Source organism: Leuciscus leuciscus (genome assembly GCF_965113295.1).
Source record: "Leuciscus leuciscus genome assembly, chromosome: 17".
In the NCBI taxonomy this organism is placed as follows: Eukaryota; Metazoa; Chordata; class Actinopteri; order Cypriniformes; family Leuciscidae; genus Leuciscus; species Leuciscus leuciscus.
In genome coordinates, this window is record NC_138741.1 from 27,480,960 (window position 1) to 27,501,707 (window position 20,748).

At 39.4% G+C, this 20,748-nt stretch overlaps 2 protein-coding genes across 3 annotated transcripts; both read left to right on the top strand.

Annotated features, from left to right (window-relative positions):
• Positions 1 to 139: 139 nt before the first annotated feature.
• LOC309478662 (uncharacterized protein) lies at positions 140 to 10,177 on the top strand. Its single transcript, XM_082142327.1, has 10 exons — positions 140 to 323; positions 824 to 972; positions 1,062 to 1,178; positions 1,291 to 1,443; positions 1,878 to 1,958; positions 5,537 to 5,715; positions 6,563 to 6,768; positions 8,657 to 8,892; positions 8,992 to 9,167; positions 9,335 to 10,177. The coding sequence occupies exons 1-10, from the start codon at positions 197 to 199 to the stop codon at positions 10,173 to 10,175; spliced, it is 2,265 nt and encodes a 754-aa protein (XP_081998453.1). The 5' UTR covers positions 140 to 196; the 3' UTR covers positions 10,176 to 10,177.
• A 619-nt stretch (positions 10,178 to 10,796) lies between these two features.
• On the top strand, positions 10,797 to 11,987 carry nkl.2 (NK-lysin tandem duplicate 2). Of its 2 annotated transcripts, none has more exons than XM_082142387.1 (5): positions 10,797 to 10,926; positions 11,100 to 11,164; positions 11,426 to 11,524; positions 11,607 to 11,764; positions 11,845 to 11,987. In XM_082142387.1, exons 1-5 carry the CDS (start codon positions 10,884 to 10,886, stop codon positions 11,906 to 11,908), a joined length of 429 nt encoding a protein of 142 aa, XP_081998513.1. In that variant the 5' UTR covers positions 10,797 to 10,883; the 3' UTR covers positions 11,909 to 11,987. The 2 variants fall into 2 exon arrangements, with proteins under 2 accessions (XP_081998513.1, XP_081998514.1); XM_082142388.1 differs by having other exon boundaries at positions 11,432 to 11,524.
• The last annotated feature ends 8,761 nt before the right edge of the window (positions 11,988 to 20,748 follow it).

The following is a 20,748-nucleotide window of genomic DNA, read 5'->3' on the forward strand; positions in this document are numbered from 1 at the left end:
GATAAGGTTCTATTATCAACAATTTGACACTATAAGAGAGCTAGACCAGAAATTATCGCGAGAGTACACTGTTTGCAACCAAGCTCAATGGTTAGGGTCTCGCGAGACTTTCACATTATGAAGGTTACCATCCTTGGTGGTTACCATCTTGCTGCGATCCCCTCTCACTAATGTATTTGTGAACCAGAATAAAATAATGGGAAGCGTTGGAAGTGGAACCTTTGAGTGTCTTGAAGATTTCAATACATGTCTTCAGCAGTATGAGGAGGACACGAACACAAAATTTATCGTTTTGAAGAGCGATCGTGCATTTGGGAAAAGTGGTAGGCTATGTTTTAAAAGCGATGTCATCACAAGTTTTATGTGTTAATGATCTTATTATGTTGATCAGAGTTGCCACCAACTCTAGATATCGTTGGCTCGTAACTTGTCCTGCACATTTAGTGCTTTTCTAAACGATTGGGTTAAAACAGGCAAACCCCCTTTAGACGGTAGACCTACATTGAATCAAGAACATGGACCATAATTGACATGTGAATGGTTCTGTATTGCTGCAAAAATCACCTAGAAACAAATAAGAAAACACTAGCAACGCCCTAGCAACCCCCCAAACCTTATTGCAACATATAGCAATGAACTAATAACTAGGACTGCAACTATAAACTATCTTGATAATTGATTTATTTGTTGAATATTTGTTTTGGGTCATCAGTTATCTTGTCCAATACTCTATCAACCACTCAGAACACCTTTGCAACCTCCTTGGATTGCCCCAGCAATAACTATCCATAACAGCTCCACCCAAATTTTATTCCCAATGTAGATCTGACAGTGGAAAAACAGCTGCAGTGGGAAGTGAAGATTGTTCCGTTCAATGGCGTGCCTTTTAAGATTATTGGGAAAAAGACATACGTATGTCACCAAGGAAGAGACAAGCACGCCAAAGCCAAACAAAGACGTCAGGAGAGTAAAGTACGAGCTTCTCGCACTAATGTCTGAGCATTTTTTTTTTTTGACTGACCTTATGACATTTATGCTCTATGTCTTATCTTCTGTTTCAGGTAGAAGGTCATGAATATTCATGCCTGAAAACAAGACGCTTAATGCAAACAACAAAAAAAATGGGTTGTCCTGCGACCATAAATGTGATTCATATTGTGAGGTTTCCCGAGTATAAGGTAAAACACTTAAAGGGTTAGTTCACCCAAAATTAAAATTATCCCATAATTTGCTCACCCTAAAGCCATCCTAGGTTTATATGACTTTCTTCTTTCTTGTTTGTGTTGCCAGATAACTGAAGATAACCCTTACCAGAAACGAGAAAAGTCATCAGCTGTTAGAGAAGCGCTAAGACTAGATCCAAAGCGTGTGCGAACAGAAGAAATGTTTGCAGCCAGTTTCCCAGATATTAAGGAGCATCAAAACCACCCCATCGATGGAAAGGTTTGTGCCTTAGTATTGATCTCGAGTCATGACAGATTTACTTGGCCATTGATTATTCAATTGTCCCAATTAGTTTTGCTCTCTTTAACAAAAATTAAATGATTTTTGCTCTCTTTAACAAAATATGTTTCAAATAATACAGTATTGTTCAGAAGTTTGGGGTCAGTCATTGTTTTTTATACTTTTATTAAGCAAGGACGCAAAGATCTAATGTGACAGACAATTTCTGTTTCAAATAAATGCTGTACTTTTGAACTTTCTATTCATCAAAGAATCCTGAAAAACATGTATCGTGGTTTCCAGCAGCTTTAGTGAGCATAAGAGACTTCTTTAAAAACATTCAACAACATATCGTACTGACCCCAAACTTTTGAATGGTATCGTATGCTGTGAAAATGATGGGTAATTTCATTTAGTTCTGCTTGAAATTGCAGGAATCAAGAGACATTTGGAACATCATAAAAAAGGTCAAAGCAGGAAACAGGAAGTCCAGTGTGGACCATCATAATCTACAGGTAAAGACTGTCACAAGATTGAGGTGCTGTTACAAATGAACTGTGATAGGCAAAGTCAACATGAAACCACATTCAAAACCAGTTTTTCTTCTGTAATATGATGTATTTCCAAGTAAAACATAATGCACAAAAAATGTAGGGTGGGATGGGATCTGAGTTTATCCCCCAGGAATTGGAATGGTGACGCGTCGTTGTACCAGAAGTGGAGAAGCTTGAGTAATGTTCCCTTGATTTCACCACTAGAGAGCGCCACTTCAATCCTGCATTATAGTCCAGGCAAAGTAACTCATTTTGGAGCCAAAAATAGAACTAATTGTAAAATATATATTTTTTCAGCATAGATCATTTCTATAAGGTGTCCAGAACAACATACTAAAAGTCCTAAGAAATCCTAGTTGAGGAAATATGTTTAATTCTCATCAATCCAAGATGTGAAGGCCAGACAACAATACACCCCAATGGGGCTATTTTTTTCCTTTACACCTATCAAAATAAAACTTTACACAATGAAAGTCTACATGAAAAGTAAAACATTTTGTATTAGAAGTTTCTTTGAAAATGAATTTGAATATGCAAATGAGCAATATACTAATCAAATATGCCAAAAATACACCCTTATGGGCTTATTTTTTCCTTTACTCCTATCACAATCAAACCTCACACAGTGAAAGTATACATGAAAAGTAACATTTTTGTTTTACAAGTTTCTATGAAAAAAATCTATTTTAAATATGCAAATGAGCTCAACACTAGGCCTAATTTACTTATGGCCAAGAAGCCATAAAGTCACAAGTAGAAAAAACAGGGGCCAAATAACTAACACATTCAAGTCCATTCAGTAAGTTAACCTATGCATAAACACGATCAATGTGAAGTCACTTGCTACAAAAAGACTTATATTGACCTTATACTACAGGGCCGTTGAATGCTTGAATCTGATTGGTTGACGAACGTTCTAAGGTGTGCATTATTTTCAGGGAAACGCACGGCTAAAGTAGTTCCAGGCAGGTCTTGACCGCATTACAGTTCCATATCACTTCGCATAGTCAACTGTAATAACGGAAAATCGGATACAAATCATAACAAGAAAAACCATTTCGCCCCATGCGCTTGATCTGCAATTTTCAATGTCTAGCTTCACAATCAATAGAAACATGCAGTTTAATTTGAATAAATAAACTATAAAGTCCTATCTATAATCAATAGAAAATTAAACTGAATATAGGCTAAATAAATGGATAGTCCTGCAGCACGGATTTTTATTGCAGATAATTTAACAAATAAATTATTATTGATAGGCCTACTTGTGAAAAGGGCTTTGGGTTTCATTTATTTGGCTATTCTACTGTCATCTGTCAATAATAGAAAGAAAAAAAGAATGAACGAATTCATTAAAACGAATTGAATTAATTAATAAATAATAATATTGACGCACATGCTTTTCTGTCTCATTATTGCAACATCTCTCTCTAATAACTGCATTAATAACTGCATAAAGCCGGGAACACACTTTAAGGCCGGTTATGAATGTAATTTGATACTTATGACTGATCATGCCCAAACGCGTGTTCAGCGCGTTCAGTCTGTTCAAAGTCGGTGTTTAAAATCTGCTGCAGTCGATGAAACAGTCAGAGAATGTGTCAGCTAGTCGTGTGTCCCCAGCATTAGTCTGCTATCAGCGGCTCAAACCTCCGTTACTAACTCTGAAATGACGTTTTGGAATTAGCAACAGAGGCATGGGATTAGATGCGTAAGAAATTAGTCCTACATACAAGAGCGTTTTAATGACAAAAACTTTACAAACGTCTTGAAATACATAATCTGAACAATGTTTCGAGGTGTGGTAACTGTAGTATAAGCGGAATAATTGACTTCAGGCCGTTGAATTATTAGAAAAATAATGCACACCCGAGGTGTAACGGCCACTCCGCTTCGCGTCGTGACCGCATTACCACCTCGGGTGTGCATTATTTTTCTAATAATTCAACGGCCTGTCGTCAATTATTCCTTACTTAAAGGACAAGTTCGGTATTTTACACTTAAAGCCCTGTTTTCAGATCGTTTCTGATGAAATACAATGGTTAAGATTGAAATTTGGACACATGCTGCTGGCCCGAGAATTTTCGGTTTCTGTGGTAGCACCCCCCCACCTCCACAATGGCTGCATAGGTGCACTGGAACAATCCTTCCAAAAACGCATTAAACTTTCGTTTACAAAGACGTGAAACTCACCGAGTGGTCAGGGGCGTTCACTGATACGCTCACACAAAAATCGCTGCAAAAGATGCTTTCCAACAGGTGTTTTACCATTCGTTGTAAAACTGTGGACCTATTTTTCCAAACGCCTCACACCCGTACATTCTTCCGTTGAGAGCTTGAATAATAGACACTCCAGCCCGGCGGAGGAGTAATACCGTACCTCACAGCACATCCAATACAAGTCAATGGAGTTGGACAAAAACTACGATAAAACCTGTTGGAAAGCATCTTTTGCAGCAATTTTTGTGTGAGCATATCAGTGCATATCTAGCATCGCCTAGTCTAATGAAACGAACTAACGTTAGCTTGCTAGCACTAGCAAATTCTATTGGGCCTAATTTCATTGCTAGACAACACTGTTTTCTTTTCTTTTTTGTTTATGCAGTGTGTAATGTATGTAAACAGGAAGAAATGGAGAAGTGTAAAATATGAAATGAGTCATTCAGTGATGAAAACACATCGGTTGTTCTGCGAGCAAAAGGCAGCAATGGTGTGAACCGTGCCAGTGCTCCAAGCCAGTTACTACCAAGCCAGGCGGTTTTCAGGTTAGAGGCCAGTCTAAAAGCAGCATTGCCATCACCCATTGGCAGTAGGATGATTGGATGAAGATTGGGCCGATGTATTTGTCATACATATGAATGGTGTTTCTGCAAATTAGGACATATTCAATAAGTGTGGAGCTCATGTGCATATTCAAATTCAGTTCAAAAGAAACTTGTAATACAAAAAAACATTTCATGTATACTTTTACTATGTAAAGTTTTATTGTGGTAGGAGTAAAGGAAAAAATTAAGCCTATTTGGGTGTATTTTGGGCATATTCGATTAGTGTATAGCTCATTTGCATATTCAATTAGTGTATAGCTCATTTGCATATTCAAATTCATTTCCAAAGAAACTTGTAATACAAACATTTTTTACTTTTCATGGGTACTTTCATTGTGTAAAGTTTAATTTTGATAGGAGTAAAGGAAAAAAATGGCCCCAGTGGTCCAAAACGGTGGTCCAACGTCGTACAGTGAGAGAGGTTCAAAGACAGCCTGCGATAATTCTCTGACCGAATCAGACATTTAACAGCATCAAGGACGCCCACACCAGAGACCCGAGCTCGATCCCTAGCTGGATCATAAAAGATATATTTAGAACATTTAGACATTTTTGTTCTTTGGAATTACATGCATAAGGATTGAGAAAGCAACTAGTCAATTTGGATTTCATGTTGACGCTCTTTGAACACTGATCATGTTTTATGTTGCAGGAATGATTTTATTACATTCAATACTGATTCAAAGAGATTAATTGAGAGGTTATATGTTGTAGGCCTTGGTAAACGCATGGAAGGAAGAGGGCTGTGCCATTGAGTACAGACCCTCTCAGGAGGAGGAGGATGGTACCGTGGTGAAGATGTTGCTGTGCTTGCAGACGCCATGGCAGAGGAGGCTTATGTTACTGTATGGACAGCATATGTGCTTCCTAGATGAAACCTATCGAGCGGGCAGGTGTGTAGGTGCATTTAATGTCATTTAATATGTACTAGTGCTGGGGTTTTCAAACTGGGGTCCGGGACTGGCTTGCTTAGTATTCAGCAATATTATCAATTTGAGTGTACTGGCACTATCCTATCGGTTGAGAGCTGAACTGAACTGGATGATGACGTCACTGTTTTCTGCAGAGCTGCTTTATAGCTGAATTGAACTCATTTCATAATTGATGAACTTTACACACTTATTGAACCAAACTGAATCAACACTGAACTGACTCAAGCTGAATACTAACACTGTAGTCTTTTTTAGAGCAGCTTTACAGCAGAATTGAATTAGATCATTATTGTCCTGTTTATCACTGTAAAGCTGCTTTGAAACAATCTGTATTGTATAAAGCGATATAATTAAATGTGACGTGACTTGATTTGACCCCCATAGGGCCACAAGGGAGTGCTAGGGGGCCCTTGGAAAAGTTCAGATAAATGCAGTGTAAAAAAATATAGAAATAATAAAAAATAAATTAACTAAATAAACAAATAAAGTTGAATAAACTACAAAATCTTCAATTAAATGACCAAATAAATAAACAAAAACATCTGATATTTCTATTTAATAAATACATTTTTAATTTAGCATAGAATAGAAAAAAATGCATTGTAAAGTAATTGACATGTATAATATTAATGTATTATTTAGGTTTTTACTTGAAAATATAAAACTGCCTTTTAAACTTTAGGATGTGGGTGCCTCGCTTGAGTATGATCATATTTGTGGGTCCTTGGCGTCAAAAAGATTGAAAACCTCTGTACGTAGTGCACAAAAATAAAAACCTCAAAATGGTTTACCTGTCTTTGCCTCACAGAAATTCACTGCCGCTCTTCTTTCTGTGGGTGAGGACAAATGTCAGCTACGCTGCAGTTGGAGTGTTTGTTACTCAGACAGAGACTAAAGAAGTCATTGAAGAAGCCTTGAAGGTGTTTCAGAAGTGGAATTCAGACTGGAATCCATCACACTTCATGGTGGGCTTCTGTGAGGCGGAAATCGGTGCTCTGGAGGAGGTGTTTAAAGGTACTTTTGGAAGTTTGAGTATAAAAAAAATAAAATAAAAACAATTAGTGGACAGATGGTTCTATATGGTTGGATCATTTTATCGTTTCAACAGTTTAAGTGAGCAGCGCGTCAAAACAATAGAGATGTACACACCTCAAGTGCTCAGGATCATTTATGGAAATGATATTTCAGCGCTAAATCCTTAAAGATTTTTATCTAGCTCCAGACATGCTTCTTTTAAGTCCTTTCAGCTTCATGCGTGTTGCTTCTCTCCCCCAATAAAGGCATAAAGCACTGCGTTACTGTATAAAAAAGAGCTTCAGTCAGATGACGCGGTTCTTTTAACAACAGTAGCGCAAACACAGTGGTGAGCAGCAAAAGAGATTTATGCTTTTGTTAAAACACTGTAGAAAATGGGAATGCAGCATTGTAAAATAATTGTTATGCCAAATATGACTCCAACCATTCAACTACTAAACCAAGTTTGTGACAAATTAATGATGTGGTGCCTATACACACTAAAGTTGTTCATCTACTTTTACTGCTATTATTTCAGCATGTTAAGAACGTTTCATAATACAGTAAACAATGTTCTAATCGGGAACATTAAAGGGGATCTATCATGCAAAATTCCCTTTTACATTTACATTTATTCATTTAGCTGACGCTTTTATCCAAAGCGACTTACAATTGCTATATATGTCAGAGGTCGCACGCCTCTGGAGCAACTAGGGGTTAAGTGTCTTGCTCAGGGATACATTGGTGTCTCACAGTGGATTCGAACCCGGGTCTCTCACACCAAAGGCATGTGTCTTATCCATTGCGCCACCACCACCCCTATATATTGTATTGTTTTTGAATATAATTATGTGTCCTCAGTGTGTGAACACAACACACCCACTGTGGTAAAAATCCATTCACTGTTATTTTTTCCCCATAAATCTGAAACTATGTCTTAAAATGAGCCGTTCAGGATGTACTCCAATGTGATGTCACATTGGAACAGGTCTTGCCCTCTACTGGTGACTGAATCTGCCCTATTAGCTTAGCTCCTCCCCTGAGTGAGCTGTACACAGTCTGCCGTGTGTGTTTGTCTCCTCACTGGGATGTGCGCGCTCAGAAAACCATATATCAGAAGTTTAGACTGATATGGCTTTAAAATGCATGCAAATAATAAACTTCTTTGGCAGAGTATCCGAAGCATGAGCTGTAAAGGATCCGCCCTCTTCTGGGAAGCAGCAGCTCATTTGCATTTAAAGATACATGCATGAAACAGCATGTTTTTTGCTTCAAATCAAAAATGGGCATTTACAATATGGTAAAATAAATGATATGTGGTGTATTTTGAGCTGAAACTTCACAGACACATTATGGGGACACCTAAGTCTTATATTACGTCTTGTAAAACGGGGCATAATATGGCCCCTTTAATTAGACACGTCATCATTTCTGGCATGATGCTCATGATTAGATCATTTTGACTATAATATTGCTGTTAGTAGATTAGATGTTACTGGGGGAGAGATATCAAATGTCTTCTCAGCTTTTGGACCACTTCAGATGCGGTTCCATTTTCAATTTAACATAACTTTTGGTGGTCAGGTAAAGTTAGTAAACTGGTTTGTAGTATTATTCCTGTGTGTCATATGAGTAATAGGAGCAAGAGTAATTTAATATTGTATATATTTCTGTTCTTGATTTTAGAAATACTAAAAGCTAAAAAACTCAATTTCAGGGTGGCCTTTAAAGGCCATAACATCTGAATGTTAAATTAATGTTTTGTAATCTCCCCTTTCTTGTAGTCGTGCAGGCTGTCGCATTGAGTCACAAGCCGGATGAGAAGATAAATGCTACAAATGTGTAAAATAATGGATCTGACAAATGAACAACATCTTTGTCATTATAGGTTCTAAAGTGCTCCTCTGTGATTTTCACAGAGAAAAAGCATGGATGGAGTGGACAGGAAAAAAGGAAAATGATGTGACATGTCAGGAAAAGGTTCTTAAACTTCTACAGGCTATTGCAGATTCTCAGACGAACGAGGACTTTGAGAACAGCACTGTTACCCTTCAGCAACATCCGGACTGGCAGTCAAATGAAAAACTCAGAAGGTTTATCAGTAAATGGCTATGTCATGCAGAGGTGAGTATATTACTTCTGTGTAAGTTCTATTAATAATCAGTAAAGATGATGGTGTGAAACCTAGTGACGCATATTATGCTCTTCTGTTTCCTGAACTAGAGATGGGTAAAAGTGTTCAGAAATGAAAACCTGAATGTGGCCGTTTTTACAAATAAAGGTGTTGAAAGACAAAAAGAAGTCCTGAAGCATTCCTACCTTAAAGGCCACAGAAACTGCAGCCTGAGCGAAACACTAATAGTCATTATGAGAGACTTCCTGCCGAGATCCTATCAAAAGTAAGAACTGGGTTGTTGTGGAAAGTCATCTGGTGCCTGTTATATCTTACCTTAACCCACAAATAAGACATTTCTTAAGACTTAGACATGTTTTTGTGACATTCATCCAATGATTTGGAAACTAAACATGAATTTGTCTGACTAAAAATATCTTTTTCCATATGCAGATACATTGAATTGAATATCAAATGCTCAAGTGGCTCACGCAAATACAGTGGAAATGTGCCTTGTTTTCTAAGAGACAGACCAAGAATAATGGCTCAACACATCATGAAAAGGCACCAAGAGTCGCTGCTCTTCAACGCAAGAGACATAAGGTCTGCTGGGGAGAACGTCTTCCGTGTTCAGAGTCAGACTTCACAGGAAGAACATCTGGTGAACTTTGGAAAAGGCGATGAGATGCCTTCATGTACATGCATGGACTGGAGGAGACATCTTCTCCCATGCCAGCATTTCTGTGCTGTTTTTACCTTAGTTCCTGGATGGAGTTGGGAGAATCTGAGCGCTGCGTACAGTAAGAACCCTCTCTTCACGTTTGACGAGGTTTGCCTTGGACACTCTAGGACACTTCCTCTGACTTCTGCTGATCTTCAAGGTGAAGAGCTTCTGAGGAAGAACCAGGAGAACGATAATAGTCCAGAGGGAGACGGCTGCATTTCCAGTCCAGAGAGAAGTCCGTCGTCTCCTGCTGCTCCCTCAGAGACCACCCTGATCACCCCTAGTGTTAAAGCAGGAAAAAGGGAGAAATGCGGTACCTTGTTAAAGGAGATATCTGATTTGACGTGCCACATACAGGATGGGACGTTTCTAGATTCAGTAACTGATCGCCTTACAAATCTTTTAGAAGATTTGAGGCGACACATTCCCCATGATGACATCCTTGACCTTTCCTGCACACCACCATCCAAGAAAATGTGTTCGTCAGCACCCGCTGAGCCACTTAACACAATCCCAGAAAGATGCCCTGTATCTGGAATAGTCGGTGATGCGGGCAACCCCCACAAGTGACTTTTAAGGTGTTGCTTCTCGTGTGCATCGTGATTTGTGTTTGTACAAATTTTTGCCATTAAATGTGTGGAATTTTGAACCGTAGTCTCTCCTGTTCTTGAGATATAATCTCGGTGATGTAGCTTCACGGTCTGGGCTGGTAACTGAAAGGTTGTTGGTGTAAACCCTGCATGTGGTTCTGGATCATTGTTCTGTGCGGTCCTGACAAAACCAGCCTGCTAAATGGCCATCTTGAGCATTTTTTATTCAGCAGAAGACAGAAGTAGAATGCGGCAAGGCCGAGAGCCGTGAGAACGAAGCGAGGCTGGTTGCATGAGTGCTAATAATGAGCTTCCCTGAACTTTGTTACATAGAAGTTATGTTTGATATATACATTTTATTTGATATGGCTTGTGCAGTCAAAGTTGGTTTGCCAACGCTTAATTAGTAACATTGCAACTTTTCATAAAGAATGCCAAAAACCTTATAAACAGCAAAGATAGAGTGTAGAGTAATATTGGCATTTGATCAGAATATTACTCACAATTCCCCTTGAATTTTTTTTTTTTTTTAACATTACCTACACATCCGTGGTTTGTGGTTGGAAAGAAACGCTCACTTGTGGTTGATGAAGAGCTATATAAGAGCTTCTCCACGGGCTTCTGAGGAACACTGAGGTCCAGATTCTGAAAGCTGCTTCTTGAGGCTGGTTAAAGATTATCTGCTAAGATGCTCAGGAACGTCTTTCTTGTCAGCTTGCTCATATATGCAGGTAAAATCATCACTATCTCAGTTCGAAAATTACTTGTATTTTTGATATCTTATGGCATTACTGCTTGTATGTTAATGGACATGGCCTGAAAACACAAGAACTAACAGTATAATAGACGTGCATGAAGAGTCATTTGTTTAACTTGGCATTGATTATTGTTCATTTCTTTTTAGTCTGCGCAGCTCACTGGGAGATTCGTGAAGAGGGCTCTGCTGAGGAAGATCTTGAAGAAATCATTGTAAGCTTCTGATGGCAATAGTTTGTTAAACGAGTGTTTACTTTAAAAAAAATAATGCTTATGTAAAGCATTGCAACTCTGTTGAACAAGTGGGGAAAAAATTTGGGTGAAACCTTTTCACACTGTTGTTATAGATAGTTAGTTAATTATAAGTAGCATACTGCTTTGCATTGTCTCTTTGAGGCAGTGGAGAGAGATTTGGAGATTGAGTTCTGCTATATTCTGCTTTATTATCAGTTTCCTATCTTGATGTGTTTTCAGGCTGAGAGCTTGAAGGAACAACAGGCTTCTCCTGTGTGCTCGATATGTAAATACATCATGAATAAGGTGAAAAAAAGAATCTCCTCTAATGCAACTCCGGTGAGTATCATGATTACTGTCGCAGTATTTAACTGTATGAGCCTTTCACATCAGCTTTTACTAATGACGTAAATTCCCTCAGGATGAAATCAAAAGCAAGCTGAACAACACCTGTGAGAAAGCCGGGCTACTGAAGTCTAAGTGCAAGAAATTTGTTGCGAAGCATCTGAGCACTTTGATTGATGAGCTGATGACCGATGACGGGCCAAAAACCATCTGTGCTAAAGTCCATGCCTGCAAGTAAGTGGCACAGTAATATGGTAATACATAACATAAATGTGGAGATTTCGAATAAGCTTTTTTGTTTTTGTTTGTTCTAGGCCACAACCACCACCCATAAAGGAGTTCACTGTTTCTCATGATCCTGCTTTTAACAATATCTGAATTACTGTGAAAGCATTACATTTTTCCAAATGTAAAATTTAATAAAAATAACATTTTATGAATAAAACAATCAATTATCTGTGTGTTTTCTTTCATTTCGGTTGAATCCAAATATTCTCTAATAAGCTAAATCAAAAGTGTTTACAATACATCATTAATCAAATTAAACAGAATAAAAGGCTTTGTGAGGATATTCAAAAACTCAGCAGCAGCAAAAAAATTAAAAATATATAACAATTTACCAGATCCGTTAAGAGTCTATTGCATTGTTTGTCAGTGAGGTCTAAATAAAACCTAATTATTCTTTTTAACAAGCTCATGTTTCCAACAATGAATGCTCTATAAGAATGCAATACTTGTAGGATAAGAGCATTGCAATGAAATGACTCAGTCAAAAAGTATACATTTACAAAAGTCAACTGCTTCTTGCAGAAGAGAATATATATTTGTTCAGTCGGCTGTGACTATGACAGGTATGCATGAGCTTCTTATGGAGCTGCAGTTTAATGAAGTGTTCTTGTGGCTAACCAACAGACTTCTACCAAAAGTAGGACATTAGTAGGTCAAGAGTTCCTATCAATGTCTCACACTATCACGCCATTTAAAGTGTCATGCCCGATTAGATGATGGTATTTCTGAATGATGTCTTACATTGTGTGACTACACAAGTGCACTTCTTTATGAGTGGCTGAGGACACCCTTTCACTATAGCTTCAATCCTGTGAGAAAAATGTCTTTTCATGCTTTTAAAGGCACCTCTTAAAATCAGCCAGTGATAAAGCATAATGTAATATTTAATGTTTAGATGTAGCTTGCAATAAAAAAAGTTTGAGGTCAATAATATATAATTAATATTATTTAGCAAGGACGCATTAAATTGATCACAAGTGGCAGTAAATACATTTTTACTGTTACAAAAGATTTCTATTTCAAATAAATGCTATTCTTTTGAACTTTCTATTCATCAAAGAATCCTGAGAAAAATACTGAACATGTGCATTACAGAAAAAAATAGTTAATTATACTTTAAAGATTTGAGTGTAGTCCAAATAGACTATTCTGTCCGTACAAGTCAAGTATACTTAAATTAAATTTTAACCCTCTATGGGACATCATCATTTATAAATGGCACAAAGAAAATTGCATGTAAAATACAATAATAATATTCAACCCCCAAAACATTTATTTTAGTATAATCATATGACATCCCCTTCAGCCAATAAAATTTAAATCTATGTGCAATGGGTTTGACATTTTTTGCAACAAGTAGGTGAAGGAGACATTGATCTGCCACTGTTGCCTTTGGCTTGCTCAGTTGGGGATATTTTGGGGATATTTAATCTAATTTTATCAATCAATAAATTCCTCTTGAAACAAACTTTGTTGTATTATTATGACCGCCGCTAGCGTAGCTAGCCGGTCATATAGGGATTGTCAAAGTTTTTTTTTTTTTTTTTTTTCGTCACCTTACTGAATTTTTCGTCAACGATACCAGGGACACCGAAGCACCGGGGAACATGAAATTTGGTGGGCATGTAGCCCCACTAGACTTCTAAGGAAAAATTTCGTTTGGTCCCCGGGGCCACTTCCCCCCCCGCGCTGGGGCCCCCGTAAATTTTTCGTCAACGATACCAGGGACACCGAAGCACCGGGGAACATGAAATTTGGTGGGCATGTAGCCCCACTAGACTTCTACGGAAAAATTTCGATTGGTCCCCGGGGGCCACTCCCCCCCCGCGCTGGGCCCCCCCAAACCCAAAAAAATTCAGTTTTTCCTAAATAACTACCTGAACCGTGGCACCGAGGATGAAGAAATTTTTATGGTATGTTCGTCTACTAGACTTTTACGGAAAAATTTCGTTTGGTCCCCGGGGGCCACTCCCCCCTCCCCGCGCTGGGGCCCCCGTACATTTTTCGTCAACGATACCAGGGACACCGAAGCACCGGGGAACATGAAATTTGGTGGGCATGTAGCCCCACTACACTTCTACGGAAAAATTTCGTTTGGTCCCCGGGGGCCACTCCCCCCCCGCGCTGGGCCCCCCCAAACCCCAAAAAATGCAGTTTTTCCTAAATAACTACCTGAACCGTGGCACCGAGGATGAAGAAATTTTTATGGTATGTTGGTCTACTAGACTTTTACGGAAAAATTTTCGTTTGGTCCCCGGGGGCCACTTCCCCCCCCTGCGCTGGGGCCCCCGTAAATTTTTCGTCAACGATACCAGGGACACCGAAACACCGGGGAACATGAAATTTGGTGGGCATGTAGCCCCACTAGACTTCTACGGAAAAATTTCGTTTGGTCCCCGGGAAAATTGCAAGTGTGTGTTGAACTTTTGATTACCCGATGGGACACAATTGTAGTGTTGCAAAAATGCAAAACTATAGGTTTAGTGTGCATTAGGGCACTGCACTTTGGTATTTTTTAGACATGGGACAGTCTGGCGCACACATGCGCTGTCAAGTGGCAAGTGTGGGTATTTGAAAAGGTCCATTAAGCACATGTTAGGTCACATGCTGTCAAGGCTTCATTGTGAGTTCATTTTAGACTAGGAAATGCATATAAATTCAATAAAAAAATATATAATTGTACATCCATTTTGGTCACTTTTTAATGAACATTTTGTAATATCAATGACTAAAAAACCAAAAAATCTGTGTGTCAAATGCATAAATGACAAAGTCATTTTAGGGGATACATATTTTCTGTGTATCTGCACTATTGTTCTGTACTGGCATGTAATATAATAGCCTTTTTGCCTGTGTTTTAGGTTAATGTTAGTATGTTTTATAGAAGACAGAGAGGAAAAGCTGAACCTTTTCCAGAAAGTATTGATGATACCCTTACGAAAAGGGTTTTACTACAAATAAAACAACAACAACAACAACAAAACATGGTTATTGTAGTTTTTGCTACACTAACCATAGTTTAACCATGGTTTTTGGTGTAAACTGTGCTTATCCGCCAAAAAAACATGGTACACTTTTACTATAATAAAACCACAGTTTGACAGCAGTGCATAAGATAATACAGTAAATATGCATGTTCAGATATTTATACAACAAAATATTCTAGGGGCCATGAACGTTTTGTGAAAATTATCAAATATGCTGGTGTTGGCTGGCAACTTAAAACATAAAAAAAAAAAAATTGAGTGGGTTAGTCCCACGCTTCACCTCATGGATGCCACCGGGAAATCCCAACATGACCCTTGAATGGTATCTGGACCCTGTGTTGAGATGGTGTGGCTCACCGTACATGGTCAGCACCATTCAGTCAATCCATGATCCTCTACCAGAGCCTCGTCCCAACATAGCCGCCGTTCCAGAGCCTCGTCCCAACATGGCCGCCACCACGCCTAAGCCCGTTCTCGTGAGAGAAACCCCAGAGACTGTTCGTTTCCTTGAGTTAGCTCTGGTTAATGAAGCGCTGACTATCGTGATAGCCATGGCCATGGCTGCCGGCTCCGCCCTGGTCCCCTGAGCTGCCGTCTCCGCCCTGGTCCCCTGAGCTGCCGTCTCCGCCCTGGTCCCCTGAGCTGCCGTCTACGCCCTGGTCCCCTGAGCTGCCAGCTCCGCCCTGGTCCCCTGAGCTGCCAGCTCCGCCCTGGTCCCCTGAGCTGCCGTCTCCGCCCTGGTCCCCTGAGCTGCCGTCTACGCCCTGGTCCCCTGAGCTGCCGTCTCCGCCCTGGTCCCCTGAGCTGCCGTCTCCGCCCTGGTCCCCTGAGCTGCCGTCTACGCCCTGGTCCCCTGAGCTGCCAGCTCCGCCCTGGTCCCCTGAGCTGCCAGCTCCGCCCTGGTCCCCTGAGCTGCCGTCCACGCCCTGGTCCCCTGAGCTGCCAGCTCCGCCCTGGTCCCCTGAGCTGCCGGCTCCGCCCTGGTCCCCTGAGCTGCCAGCTCCGCCCTGGTCCCCTGAGCTGCCGTCCACGCCCTGGTCCCCTGAGCTGCCAGCTCCGCCCTGGTCCCCTGAGCTGCCAGCTCCGCCCTGGTCCCCTGAGCTGCCGTCTCCGCCCTGGTCCCCTGAGCTGCCGTCTACGCCCTGGTCCCCTGAGCTGCCAGCTCCGCCCTGGTCCCCTGAGCTGCCGTCCACGCCCTGGTCCCCTGAGCTGCCAGCTCCGCCCTGGTCCCCTGAGCTGCCGGCTCCGCCCTGGTCCCCTGAGCTGCCGGCTGCGCCCTGGTCCCCTGAGCTGCCGGCTCCGCCCTGGTCCCCTGAGCTGCCGGCTCCGCGCTGGTCCCCTGAGCTGCCGGCTGCGCCATGTTCCCCTGAGCTGCCGTCTCCGCCCTGGTCCCCTGAGCTGCCGGCTCCGCCCTGGTCCCCTGAGCTGCCGTCTCCGCCCTGGTCCCCTGAGCTGCCTATTCACCCTAAACCGCCCATTGTCAGCCTCCAGGGCACCCACCCCTTGGGTTTTCTTTTGCTGCCCGCCCTCCCGTCGTCCATTGGACTGTCTGTGTACGGCGCGATGACGCACCTTTTGAGGAGGGGTGTACTGTCAGGGTTATGTTTGTTTTTTATCTGTTTCCCTGTTTTGTTCATGTCTGAGTTTCACATTTTCCTTTGTTCAGTTTCCATGGTTACCGTCATTATTAGTTAATTGGTTTCTGCTGTGTGTCATTTATTAGCTCGTTTCAGTTTGTTATTTAAGCCTCACCCTTGCCTTCACTCTTTGTCCAGTCTCTGTTATTTTGAGATGTGTTTGCTTGTTTTTTTTTGTTGTTGTAAGAATTAAACTTATTAGTGTTTTGTGAGAACCTGAGTCTTCTGTCTTCATCTTCCCTGCATGCCACGTTACACTCTGCAACCGCATTGCCCCACCTAACCATTACATGGTTTTGAGAGAAAAGCAAAGCAAACTTAAGTATGACTGAGTACCTGCAAAACCAGCTACAAAATCAGGCCATCTAACATGAATGTGGGAATTTAGACCCACAATTGAGGGTGAATAACACTTCCCACCATCACACACTCAGCGTCAGTCATTTATTTCTGGCACAAAACTCCCCCAATACATCCTTAACTTATCTGAGAAAACAATACTCAAATACTGACAGAACAAAAGCATTAAATGACAATTATGTAACCAAAACAATTAAAGATGGTTATGATTTCATGGTGGTGTTGGTAATACAAATATTTGCATTAATTATGATCAATTAATTAATTACTGGATTTTGGAAACCCTATCATTGATCAGTAACACAGTATATGGTGGTTGAATTTAAGTGAAGTTTAAATCAAAGTAAATATGTACAAAATATAAGTAGCCTAGGTTATGCCAATTTCAATGGATACTGGTTAGTAGAATTCATTAAGATGCAAAAGACCCGAATAACTGAAGACAAAATGTGGCCAGCTGGGATATCTTCAACTCAACAGCTCAAAACCACACAAGCCATTTCCTCTGTAATGTCTTTTCTCACAGTCACTGATACATTCAAATATCTAATAACATCAGAGCATCTGTAAATCAACTTGAATCCTGCTGATGCATCACAAAATAGTTTTAAAAACAGTACATCTCTTCTGAAACTGGTTCAAATAAAATTATGACAGCTACCTGCCCTGCATTTCATGAGACAATGGACAGCATTACATTATTTTAATTCACTCTGATTGGCTGAAGCTTTTAAAGTGGCTAAAAATAAGCGTGTGTCAGCGTGGGTTGTTTGTCAGATGTTGAGACACAAAAGTTGCTTTTTAGTTGTCGGGTTGTTGAAGGTTTGAAAGGGTTGAAAAAGCTTTGAAAGGTTGAAGGTTTGAAAGGTGTGAAAACGCTTTGCAGATCAGGTTCACACAAAATAATCACTTACTCACCCTTCATGTCGTTCCATTGCCTCAGCTGTGTGGCGTTTTTACTTCTATGAAACACTAAACGAGCTAATTTATTTCCTATCATGTTGGGTGAATTTGAGTACGCCATTTTATTGTGACCAGGGTTGGAACAGAGAGCTATTTCTTATTCGGATCCATTTCATTATAATAAATACAAAAATACTGAAACCCAATGACTTTCGGTTCCTTTAATGATTCTCGTGCGTGAAGTGTTCCAAATTCCATACAAGTCCGATTACAATTATTTAATTTTTTTTATGAGTCAGTTCTTTTTTGTCAGTCAGAAACATACAGTACAGTGCATCCAGTGTAATGTGAATTCCATGAATGTGTTGGTTCTTTTATGTGAATCACACATAATAATTTACATTGTAGTAGGCTATTAGATACAAATTTTGTAGTTTTGAATTAAATTAAATGTTACTTTATTCTTTTAGCTTTATTGTTTAATGTAGCCTATAATTAAAGCCAATTAATACAAACCATGTTTTGAGAGATGAGAAGATAATATGTGGTGAAGCTCTCTGAGAACCAGAGAACATGGTTTGAACTTTAATATGTGCTAATGTTTCACCATCAATCAATCATCTCAAACAATTCATAAAGGTCTTTTAAAATGACAGTCTGAGAATTAGAAATGAGAAAACAGTTTTTGAATCTTTATTCTTTGAGGGTTGCAGTGGCATAAATGAGTCACAAGGGGGTCCATTTCACGATTGGGTTTCCCAGTCATTTTTCAGAGTTTCAGAGTTTGAATGACGTGGGATTTATGCTTCTGCCATTTCCTAACCATTAAGATGATGTTTTGAAAAAAGCAGTTGCATTTGAGGCCTAGAAGAACATGCAGTAGCCTATAGACAAGTTTGTATTTGCCACAAATGAACAGCAAATAATTCGATTTTGACATGTGTTTTGCACATATTCCATGGTAGTACCATAGTATTCTTGGATTATGATGGCACATTTAATTTCAGTGCCATGGTATAACTATCTAATACCATGAGTGAACCATGGCATAAACATATATGTGACCCTGGACCACAAAACCAGTCACATGGGTACATTTTTTGGAAATTGAGCTTCATATATCATCTGTATCATCCATTGATGTATGGTTTGTTAGGATATGACAATATTTGGCCGAGATACAACTATTTGAAAATCTTGAATCTGAGGGTGCAAATAAATCGCCTTTAAAGTTGTCCATTTATGTTTGCGATTGTGCTGCATCCACTCACACAGATAAATGTTTTATATCTTTACGGTAGGAAATTTACAAAATATCTTCATGATCATGATCTTTACTTAACCCTTTCATGCATAGTGGTCACTACAGTGGACAGCTATTCAAAAAGCATTTTTTTTGCAAATGCATGGATTTTTTTTAGCAAAGTTGCACATCAACCTCTACAGTGGACTCTTGTGCATCATCCTATACATTGCCACCAAGTGGCAAGCCGTTGTGTGTTGATTTTTTCCCCCTCCAAACCAAGATGGCCAATGGTCGGTCAGAAATACCAAGTTGCTCTGGAATATCCACCCATTCCTTCTATCCTATGAGACTCCTGTAGGTAAAAAAAATATTGCAGCATCAAGCAATATCTAATGAGTCATATCACAGTTAAATTTTCCAAGTTTTGAATTTAGATTGGGAGAAAATTCTGATTAATCATCTGTCCACTGTAGTGGACCTCATGCATCAATGGCTATATTACAGCTACAATTCATACTTATACTGTGATTGTTGTTTTTGAAAATACTTAATCTGCAGTAACTTTTTTTTACTGTAAATAAATGTTTTTGTATTGTTAGAATGTAATTTTCATTTACATCAAAAAAGTAATGTGATTACATAATGCACGTTACTTGTAATGCGTTTCTTTACTCGTAACATCAAAAAGTAATCTGATTACGTAATACTTGCAATGCGTTTCTTTACTCGTAACATCTGATTACGTAATGCACATAACTTGTAATTAATTACTTTACTTGTTAGATCAAAAAATATATGATTACGTAATGCACGTTACTTGTAACGCATTACTTTACTCATAACATCAAAAAAGTAATCTGATTGCGTTATGTATGTTACTTGTAATGCGTTACCCCCAACACTGATCATTTCAGATGAGATTGAAAAAAACGTATCGCTAGGTTTTCTCAGAGGAGGGCTATGCTAGAAATGTGTCCATCTTGAACATAATCAGAATTATCAGCTATTAAGGGTAAATTGACATATTCTGGTGCACTGGAGGGAGCATCTGAGTGGTTTCCACATGTTGTACCTTGACAAGTTGTAGAAATGTCTGATGGAATCACGTCCTCATGTTCTGATATCAAAGATACGCCAAGTTCAACTTGTATGAAGTTCAATTGCCTTTGCAATATTTCGCATTTATATTTTTTGTATATATTTTATAGTTTTCACATGATTTGATATAATTTTATTGATTGGTTTGTTAAATACACACACTATATCTGTTTGATTATTATATTATATTTAATACAGTATCTCTTCAGTTTAAACCATAAACGCATGCTGTCCACTCAAGTGGACATATGAAAATCTCTTTGAAAAATGTGTAAAAAAAATAACACAAAAATCTTGTTTTTCATGCCCTAAGAGCAATAAAAACACACAGGGGAAAAAAAAATCCTGAGGTTATCATAATTCATGCATGAAAGGGTTAATATCCTAATGATTTTTGCCATAAAAGAAAAATTGATAATTTTGACCCATACAATGTATTGTTGGCTATTGCCACAAATATACCAGTGCGACTTATGACTGGTTTTGTGATCCAGGGTCACATAAAGCCGTAATTTTGGGTGTAATTTTGAGTAAACATATAGCCAAACTGCTTTTAGCACTGACACTGAATTTAAAGAATGCTAATTAGATATAGTATGTATAATCAAAGTAATGTAATTTAGGATAAACGAGTATCACACACACAGGAAGATGAAAAAAACACATCTTGTCCTGTTGAGGGGTGTTACTGGTCTCACT